Genomic DNA, 10,458 nt, shown 5'->3' with positions numbered 1-10,458 from the left:
GACTTATCCTTGATTATTCTTTAAACTGATTGAAACCAGGGCTGGTTCATTGGGAAGCACCAAGGTTCCACGAATTATGAACGTAACCAGTCCAAGAATCTCCAACATCCATGTAATCTAAACCTTGTATAAACCTGTCCCCTGACAACGAGAAAATCCTCGCGATTAGACAAAGTCAAATCAAGGAGTCTGATTGACGGATGGAATTTTATTCAAGCTTATAAATAAGTGAAGTCACCCGTTAGCTTGTTGCCAAGATGAGGCAGCTAATTGGCCTCCAATTAGCAGAACAACAATAATTCTTCAAAGTGGGCTGTGATTTAATTGCTGGTTCTTGGTGTTAGAAAAAGGTGACTCCTCTAATGAACCCTCCCGTTGTCTTGCACATCTAAAAGGTCTGTTTATTGCCAGTTTTAAACATCCACAATGATCATAGACTGTTGGATCACCTATTGTATTTGAGCTTTAGACTCAGTTTGCCAAGAGTTCACCTCATTACTTTTTTATTCACAGCTGCTTCCTGTGGAAAAGATGTGATGTACATTTAAATATTAGCTTTTCATCTCACGGCAAAAATAAACGGTCCAAATTTAGCTTTGGATGCTTATAAACTTGGCTCCAGAAGTAATAGAGCAGCTCTTTGAATCTAATGGCTCACGAGTCCAGATTTCAAGGTGTTGTTTTTCACACACCATGTTCTCGCTGCAGTCCACATAGTGCTGATGTCAAGCTTAAAAAGCACAAAAGAAAAAGTGTTCCTCTGCCTCTGCACAGTCTGTGTGGGCTCTGCCGGCTGAAGTCAAAACAGATACAATTGTACCCGTGGCCGGCAGTCAGAGAAAAGCAGCAGCATCTGTCGAGGAAGGCTGTTATTTGTTTTTCCTCAAGTTTTTTTTCTAGTTTTCTTTTCACTAGCACATCTCTCCACCTGCTAAAAGAAAGAGATAGCCCTGAATTGAAAAAAGCCAAAATGCCGGCTGTGACTGTATAGGGCTACCGGATGTTTATCCCTGCCCGGTGTCCATCAGCTGTCTGGTTTGTCCGATTCAACATGCGTAACAAGCACATATGTGTTTACCCCTCATCTCATCAACAGGGAGAGAGGAATTGGAGAAAGTAAGGGCAGAAGGAACCCAGCAAGCTCGTCTCCCTGCACTAAGCAGCCTTGTTAGGCAATTTATCTGTGATCATTTCTCTTATTTATAGTTTTTTTCTGTGTGAAATTGATTGAGATGCAAACACACAAGAGTCCGACCCAGTAATCGTGCCAGCCTGAACTTTGATGCACATGAATAAGTCAGTCAGTGAACTTTCCTGTACTTGAGTTCCCCTGAGATGCCAATAAAAGCAGCGAGGGTTGCAAAAGGAGCTTGTTACTTTTTTCCAGTAGCTTGTTTGGCAAAGAATATTTGACTATTTGTGCCCTATAATGATGGGAGTAGTGAGACAGTGATGAGAGAGTTAAAGTTGGAGGGCCAGTGGGTGTACTTTAGCTGTTAAAGTAAGAATACTACAATGTAGAATACATTATAAATATTAAACAACCATTCAAACCTAAGGATGTGAATCTTATCTGCAGGACGACTCACTAATAACAATCCACATCATGTTTATCTTTGCAGCTTGTGAATTATTTCACCTTTCTGCCTTCCCTCTTTAGAATTGGAGATCACCTGCACATCATTCCATGCAGACATCCCAAAGACGGTAAATAATGTACCAATGCTGAGCCCCTCGGAGACCAAAACAGGAAAATAAACTATTTTCTGCTTTCGGTGTAACTTCTTTTTAGGACTTTTGCTTTACTCACGTATGCCCATCTGGCTCCTCAGCTCGTGGCCCTCGGCACATTGCTTCTTTTCAGGTTCAGGTTCCGTTCCCATTATCTTTTTTTTTTCTTTTTTTTCCTTAAGGTATGCAAGAAGCAAATTACCAGGTAGTGCTGTTTTGAATGTGCACCCTGTTTTCCATTAGTGTGGCGAGACTAATACAGCGTTTACTGACCCGGGAACAGCAGGTGTATTCCACCACGTTGGCACCTTCAAGCAGCAGCACTTCATTAGTCGGAGCAATTACTTCTGGGCAGTCGGGGTTTCACCTGGTTTCCATGAGTGCGAGAAACTGAGAGTACGGACCTGCACCTCATGAACAAGTCACAGTGACCTTTGAGTGATTATGAGGGACGGACAACTTTTCTCTTGTAGTTTAAAAAGTACGGAGGACAAGGGAGTTTGATCGCTATCACTATAAAATAAGTCAAAAAGATCAGGATGTTATTTCACAAGTTCAAAATGGTAAATGATGTTCAGATACTGGTACCAGCTTTAAAAATACCTCTGAGACTGCGGAAAATAGCAGATAGGGCATGAGTGAGTACTCAAAACTCTCCTGATCCAATACCATATCTTTTAAATATATTAGTTTCCCCCTGATAAAACTGCAATTGTTTTTAACCCCGAATCTAACTTCTTTTCTCTGTCAAAAATAGCAGTTGCACTGAACTGCCTCTGGCAAGTACTATTTCTAGAGTGAAGCAGGAAACTGACGAAAAAAAATTAATTATTGTGATTATTTCGATGAAGTCATCCCCAAAGCAGGAGAGATAACCAATAATCTGGTCCAGTTCATTGTACTGGATGACCGACCCTGTCACTGGTTAATAGAACATTTAGAACCACGGTATTCGAATGTGAAATATACACACAAAAGTACTTTATTCTTCCAAACTGTGGCTGCATGCGAACAGTTTTTTTGCATTAATCATAATTTATTGTTGCTGTTGCACTATTAAATACTGTAACTGTACTGTTTAATACTTTTCCTGAACACTTTAACAGCTATTCAAATTTATTTGTGTTCTTTTTTTTAAAGATATGACTGTCAAAAGATAATAAAAGAGGCATACGTGGCATAAATTCTCTGTAGGTATTTATTTTTTTAAACGTTTTTAACCTGGGCCAGGCAATACAACGATGATCACAATCATATGTTAAAATATATATTTTTTTAATTTGTTTTATCTCACTGGCGTTAGATCTGTACTCAAGTCCAGGTATTGAAATTGGTATTGTACAGGTTTACATAGGCAGCTGGGTATTCCACCTCTCATCCAATGAGGATGTAAACAGTGCTCTTGCAGAGTTCTATGTATTTGCCTATGTTTTGCTTTGGTCTGAAAGAAAAACATGTTGTGTTGACATACTTCCTCTTGATGCATAAATATTATCCAGTGTGATGCTTCCCTGTTTATTTCCTGTCTACATCCTCAGTAAACACCCAACTCATCTGCATACTTATATCCTCCCAGTGCACCTGCTATTATTCTTTATCACCTTGCATAATAAACTCTTAGCCCCCTTGTTACCAAATTATATAGCTGCTATAAAACCCTACAGTCAATGCACTTAGCCCCCCCCGTCCCCATGTGACGCATTCAGTTGAATCATCAACAACATCATCAACATTTTCTGCTCGGCTCCGTCTCACAGTAAATAAATGCAGCTCCCTTGATCCCATCTGGTCTCTAACCTCTCTAATTGATGCTTCAGTTATTAAAAAAAAAAAAAAAAAATAGATTAATTTTAAGACTAATTAGCTCATGAATAATTTGCGCTAAGTCAACAGGTGACTACATTTCAAAGTTACAGCGAAGACACCCGGCGAGAGAAACCCAGATAGACAATGAATGCAAAAAAAACAATTGCGGTGGAAATGTAGGGCAAAGGCTCCTGTTCGCCCTCTTCCCCCCCCCCCGTCAGGTGACAGGGAGCACGAGGAGCCGACTTACGTGCTCTGCTGCAGGAGTAAACACACGGCGACATGCTGTGTTATGTACACCACCTGTGTGCTTCCTGACTGTGGCATCACTGTGGCTACAGTTGCCACGTCTGGCTCGGCAGAGGTCATTTGCATATTTTATGACTCCAGGTAAAAAGGCGATGGGGAGCGTGAGAGGTAGGCGACGGAGCGTGAGAGGGAGAGAGGGAGAGGGAGCTGGTAAAAGTGCAGGAGTCATAAGGCCCGGCAGCTCAAACCGGTCATATCCATCTTCGGGCTCTGAGGTGTGCTGATGGGCGAGAGGCAAACAGCTCGCAGGTAGGTTGCTTTGGACTGTTTGCTTCCTCTAACAGGACACATGTTTTGTAGCCGAGTCTCCCGTGATGCTGTCTTTCTTCTTCTGCTGTTGTTGTTGTTGTAGCTTGCACACATAGTCCCGAGGCGAGATCCTGTTCAGGCCTGGGCAGCCGTACACTTGTCTCTGTTTCCCTCCACTTGTCTTGTCTGGAGCAGATCAAATGGAGTGCCCTGAGAACTGCTTATCGGATTTGAAAAGCGTTTAATAAACTGGTCTTCAGGCAGGTTGCCTTTAAAGTGTAGGGGGGGGGGAAGGGGGCCAAGAAAGGAAATACGGGATTTCAGAGGATACCTTTGGGTTTTCGGTTCTAGTCATCAGCCAAATGTCAGGGGTTTTAAACTTACTAATTTTCTAACGTCTTTCTGCTGAGTCATAGGGGGGAGAGGAGACGGTGACCTTTTGCCTACGCTCTCTATGCTAATGATTTACACAGATGGACTCCACCGCTCGTAAAGAGACAGTGCACCTTGTACTGTATGTGCATAATAAACTCCTCCTGAATGACATGTGCTAATCACTCATTAAGCGCTGTCACTTATCCCGTCATTTTTTTTTGGTGATCACTTTCATTTGTTTCTAATGAATGGCTAATTGGCTGCTGGAGGTGATTGACAGGTTGTCCAAGGAAATGCAATTACCAGACCTTAGAAATATTACTTATCTTCAACTAATTACCTGTATTGACTTACTTCATGTCCGTGATTGCATTTAGAAAGAGTCAAATAAGTCGCTGTGATGAAAGGGAGTGTTGAGTGTTTAGTGGAGGGTTAGGGGAATAAACGCTCAGATTTTTTAAAAAGTAAGTTAAAAGCAAATTCAAGATATTAGTTACCTTATTATTGAAGTTTGTACTGCTTGAATTTTTGTAGGTACACACTTTTAATCAGTGTGGACTTATGTCTTTCACTCCAACACAAGGACACAAACAACTTTTTGAAAAGGCTGTGAAAGGGAAGCTTAAGGGTCTGAATTAAAAAACCAGATGTTCCAACCCCCTTTTAAATGCTCTGTTTAAAACATGCTTGAAAAGCAAGTAATCAAACAAATTCGTGTAAAAGCAGCAAACTTAAAAGACAAATTATTTCTTGCAGGTGTGACCAAATTACTCACATTGAGCAATTTCTTTATGGTCAGGCAGACGTAACAAGTCTGAAGTTTGATAACACCACAATGTGGTCTCATTGTCCTCTTGAGTACAACATCACTTCCCAGCCCAAAGCAATTAACATAGTCATTAAATAAGTAATCATTGGACTCTGCACTTTTCTAGCAAAGAAATTAAACTTTTTACTGACCTCACATCTGGCTGTTTTTTAGCTTTGTAAATGTAAATGGTATCGCTAACTTCGGTTGATGCTGGACATTATTTATTTAAAAGCACGGTAATCAAACATGGTTTGGTCGACATTATTATTTTAATTATGGCTATAATTCCTAAAATGTCATTATAACATTTTTATGATAAAAGGAATGCAATAAGGCTTGATTTGTTTAAACTAATATAAATAATTATAAATAAGAGACCACAAATACTACCAAATATATAGAACTTGAATTAAGATATAAAGAAAATAAAACGTAAACATTGAAGCACATATGTTTGCTATGCTTGAATTATAACTAGTCATATTAATATTTGTATAATTCATTCGATCCTGTGTCATCATCTTTCCATCTGGGTGATACAGCATTTATATTAAATAAATTTGGCTGGTGCTAAATACAATATCCATAAATCAATGGATAAAGAAAGCATAGTTGATATACCTGATGGAAACGTAATGGCACCGTGTGATGTTTCGATGATGTCAAACACAGTAACATCACCAGTCTGACACTAGAATGGCTTTGTGAATAAACAGCAGCTTCTCATGCACACATCACTACAGAAGGAGGCTGTGCATTTAGCGGTGTGGGGCAACACACATCATATGACTGGACAGAGGACCGATTTTTCGGGAGCGTTTAGAAAAGTTTCCACGGACTTTCTTCCTTCCTTTGCCATGAAACTGGGTCAGCGTCAGAACCATGGTAACCTCGGTGAATTGAACTCGCAGTCCTCTGTGAAGGAGCGTGCAGGTAGAGCTCTAAACTTTTCAAAGCACCGAGAGGCTTTGTAGTCTATCGGGCTGAGTTATTCAAAAAGCGCAGGTTTTCAGTGGAGTATAGTCTTAATTGCTGCTGTGCTGTGAAACCATTTGATACTGTTAAACTTTCTCTTACACTGTATATATATATATATATATATATATTCTCTTTACATGATTGTTTTCTATTTTATGTATTTCCTTCTTCATCTCATCTTTGTCATGATGATGAAGAACGTCAAACCAAATAGCAGTTCACTGTTTATAAATGGTCTGTGTTTATATAGCACTTCTAGTCTTGAGGAAAAAGTACGTTACAGTTTTGTCCCATTTCTCTCAGACACACACACACACACACACACACACACATTCATACAGTGCATCTACGTGCTGCACCTTCTCCATCGCACATCACTCATACACTGCCTGCACAGTTGTTTGAGGCTTTTCGGGTTCAGTGCCTTGACCAAGGACACTGTGACATGCAGAAAGTGGGAGACGGGGATCAAACCACCAACCGTCTGGTTAGTGGACGCATAGTTGTATTAGTTTCTATAATTTCACTTATCTGCCTCCTTCTATTTTAATATTAAATCTGAACCGACAGTGAGCCGCAGCAAAAGACTAGTTTTCCATTACGTTTTCCCTCTGTGAACATTTCCCTTCCGTTTCTTTTGACGTGTGTCAATAATGATTTTCAAATTTTACCCCCAACTACAGACATCGGCTCCCTTTTGTTTATTATTACAGGCTATAATTTCAGATTCTTCTATTCTCTCAATACTCCCATTTTTAGATCATCAGTTTAATTCATTGTTCACTAAACATTTGTTGTTGAATGAACGGCAGCAGCACGATCGGGGGTCACGCTGGTGCTCAAATTACACTGCAATTAAACCATGGGTATGAATCACGGTGGTGACAAAACACCACAAAAAAACAACTATTTCAAGAATAGAGGCAACCTGAATAACATCCGATAAGGAAAGTGAATTACCTGCAATCAGAACAGATATCATACATATCTCTTTAAACCATAGAGTACAGTATATATCCCTGCCGCAGTAAACCTCCAGGGAAGATCATGATGGACGTAGTTAGGAATTGTCGAAGAATACATTGAACGTCTGAGCACAGGGACCATTATACCCTTCAGTGGGCTACAGCCGGCCCCTTGTAACTGATGTTGCAGCTATTCTCCGCCGTCCTCTGCACTCATGCTGTATGACAAATATCTGTTTACTCTTTGTATCATCCTCGGGGCTGAAATAATGCACTTTGCTCTCCCAAGTCCCCCGAATGCCGGGCATGCATCAGCACTTATATCCTCTCAATAGTTTGCTTTTCCTTTTTTTGGGGGGGATCTTCGCCTTTCATAGCACTCTTGCTCCCTTTCTTTGGAACTAATGATACCATGAAGAGCTGATGACGGCATCTGATGGTGGAAAACAAGTCCAGAGAAGTGGCAAAAAAGGAACTTATTTTAGTTTTTGGTCTGTCCGTGCCCCTCGTCGTAGATTAAACTGATGATCCGGGAACCACTCTTCACACTGTGTGCTTTTTTTTCGGTTCTCCGGAGAACTGTGTTCTTTGTGTTTCACTGCAGCCGCAATGCAAATCATGACCAAACCCTCTCTTGTTGCTTTTGTATCTCTTCTATAGATGTGGAATTGAAAATGGGTCCTTGAGCCGGGCTTTCCCACAACACTCATCCTACCCACACCGTCAACTTCTCTTTTCTTCGAGGTGAACACAACTCCGTTCTGACACACGGGTTTAGTATATTGTTAGAGATGTTGTTTACCCTTCACGCTTGACGTGACTCTCGAGTGGAGGTGGTACCGAGCTGTCCTTCTCCTTGCGCATTGCATGTTTCAAAAGACGGGGCTTGAAAGCAAGTGCGAGCGAAAGCAGCACATACTCAATTATACACGGATTCAATGGAGTTGAGTGTTCATGCGTGAGTCAGGTTTCAATGCAAACACGTGGTCCGTTTTAGTCTCGCACTGTTCCACAACGTACAAAGATTTGTACAAAATAAGTAATAGACTGGAGGCAGAGCAAATAAAGTATAGTACTCTACACGAAGAACTGCGTTTTCTGGGAAACATGGCGTCTGTGATAGCCTGACAACAGCAGTATATATAAAGACAAGCTGCATTGCATCATGGTAATAGTAGGAAATTCATTATAAATTCAGTGCAGCTGTCCACTGCAACGTTACAAATTGGCATTGCCAATGAAACATAATATTAGTCAACAAAGTCTCCGCTCACCCTGTTAACACTTCATCAATTTACTCTACTAGATTACTGAATGGCCTCGAGCGCTTGTCTTTACCCCATTAGAGAGCTTATAGGCCATTTTCAAAGTGAACGGGAGCCTCCACTTCCCCCCATGACAATAAATAAAACATCCATGAAGTCACAGTAAATAATGTAAACACACAGAGGGGAGATGGAACCTGTGCAGAAAGAGGAAATGGAGCGTTAAAAGGTGCCACATTTGTCAGGACTACCCTTGGGTTAAAAACAAAACAACCCACCCCCACCTCCCTCTATGTAGTGCACATAGTCTCCGCAGAGCAGCGGTGGAAGAGCTCTGCAGCAGATTGGGAGCACAGCAAGCAAACACACCTCGGCCATTGAAAAATAACAACCTATAGAACTATATTCTTGACGTCCATTTGATCATTTAAATTGTCTCCTTTTTGTACCCAGAATCCAGTAATTACTCTCAATAGAATACTGTTTATTGTATAAGTTTTACATTGTGTGTGTGTGTGTGTACATTTCTTTTTGCATATCTAATGTATTAACATATTGTCACTGTATTGCATAACCTTTGTTGCATATGAGTTTTGCCACAGTTCATTTAACGTGTCAGTTTAAACACTGTAAACTGGTTGAACTCTTGTGTATAATTAGATTTAAACACCACCTAACATGTGTGTGGTGATGATGAATGGGATCTCAGGGGCAGGCTAATCAATCAAATGTAGTTGCGGAGTCTTAAATGAGGCTGATAGAGTGGGTCTGTTTGTTTACTATGTGTGTAATCAGTGCTCAGTGGCTAATAAAACCTGCAGTAAATGTTTTACAGGAAACTTGCGTCGACATGAAAAGTGAAAGTGTTTCCCCATGTATAGTTTCTTCATTTAAATTTTAACATGATGTTAATTGGCATTTTGTTGCACGGTGGTGGTTAATTAGACTGAGTTTAAAATCACCTCGTCCCCTTTTAAAGAGGCGGAGGAAGGTGATTTTGTTTTTGACCTAATAGTTTTACAGTGGGTACATTAAATAACAAACCACCTGGTCTGAAATAATAATTCTCTGACTGTATATCCAAGCTGTGCAACCTCCACATGCTGAGCCACAGCCCCTGTCCTGAGTGTGGGTGTTAATAATTCTTAGAACAGGTGCTGCGCCCCGAAGGCCCGGGGAAGTAAATGATTAGTGGCACTCCCCCAAGATGCATTGCTCCTCTGTATTAAAACCAAACTCTACCTTTTATTCCCTCCAGGGTTTATTAAGTGGGCCAGTTGCCATAGCAACGCTTTGGCAAGCTATTGCCAGGATAAGCCATAATGGGTCTCCTGACGCAGTTCACTCTGCTCCTGTGGAAGAACTTCACTCTGCGTAAGAGACAAAAGGTACACTTGTGCTCGCCTACCCCCCCCCTTTCAAATCAACATATATCTGCTCAAATTGGTCAGCAATGGAGGTAAAACGAGGACATGGTCCCTGGGTTGTGTTATCAAGGACAAGTAAGTTATTCAAGGGAGGGAAAGGTAATAGGAGGGATTTACCACGAAAATTGTCTCCTATAGAGGTGAGCCGCCTTTAACGCTCCCACTAGAGAACAAGAACAATCTTACCTTAATGCCGACCAATTCAAAGTGTCACCTTCAATTTTTGGAGATGTATCTACCCTGCACGTTATGTCACATGGCCTGTATTTTAGGTCTAACAAAGCCAGTCTGTGGCCTAATGGAAGGGGATGGGGAGTGACGAATGGTAAGTGCTTGGTTTGAAGGGCAAATACTTTTCCAGCTCTTCTCACAACGTGTCACAGCCTGTGTTCAGCAGGGCCATCCAGAGATGTCATGTCATTGCAGTTTACAAGTAGTTACCAATTGAGTTAGAAATTAATTTATTCAACATTTTACAGTTAAATTGGTTATGAAGGTTTTAAAGGTTAACTGGCACTAGATGTTGCATGCGAGCACCAGAA

The 10,458-nt window shown here is 40.9% G+C and overlaps 1 protein-coding gene across 1 annotated transcript in view; it reads left to right on the top strand.

The window, feature by feature from the left end:
• The first annotated feature begins 3,824 nt into the window (after window positions 1-3,824).
• LOC118102796 (phospholipid-transporting ATPase ABCA1) overlaps window positions 3,825-10,458 on the top strand; it is a 164,233-nt gene continuing 157,599 nt past the window's right edge. Inside the window, exons 1-3 of the mRNA XM_035149312.2 lie at window positions 3,825-4,095; window positions 7,885-7,968; window positions 9,748-9,877. Coding sequence (XP_035005203.1) covers window positions 9,812-9,877 — 66 coding nt within the window. The 5' untranslated portion in view covers window positions 3,825-4,095; window positions 7,885-7,968; window positions 9,748-9,811. The remainder of the gene's footprint in view (window positions 4,096-7,884; window positions 7,969-9,747; window positions 9,878-10,458) is intronic.

Source organism: Hippoglossus stenolepis, chromosome 23 (assembly GCF_022539355.2).
Source record: "Hippoglossus stenolepis isolate QCI-W04-F060 chromosome 23, HSTE1.2, whole genome shotgun sequence".
In the NCBI taxonomy this organism is placed as follows: Eukaryota; Metazoa; Chordata; class Actinopteri; order Pleuronectiformes; family Pleuronectidae; genus Hippoglossus; species Hippoglossus stenolepis.
The sequence above is the reverse complement of the archived record's forward strand: the minus strand, read 5'-3'. Positions and strand labels throughout refer to the sequence as shown.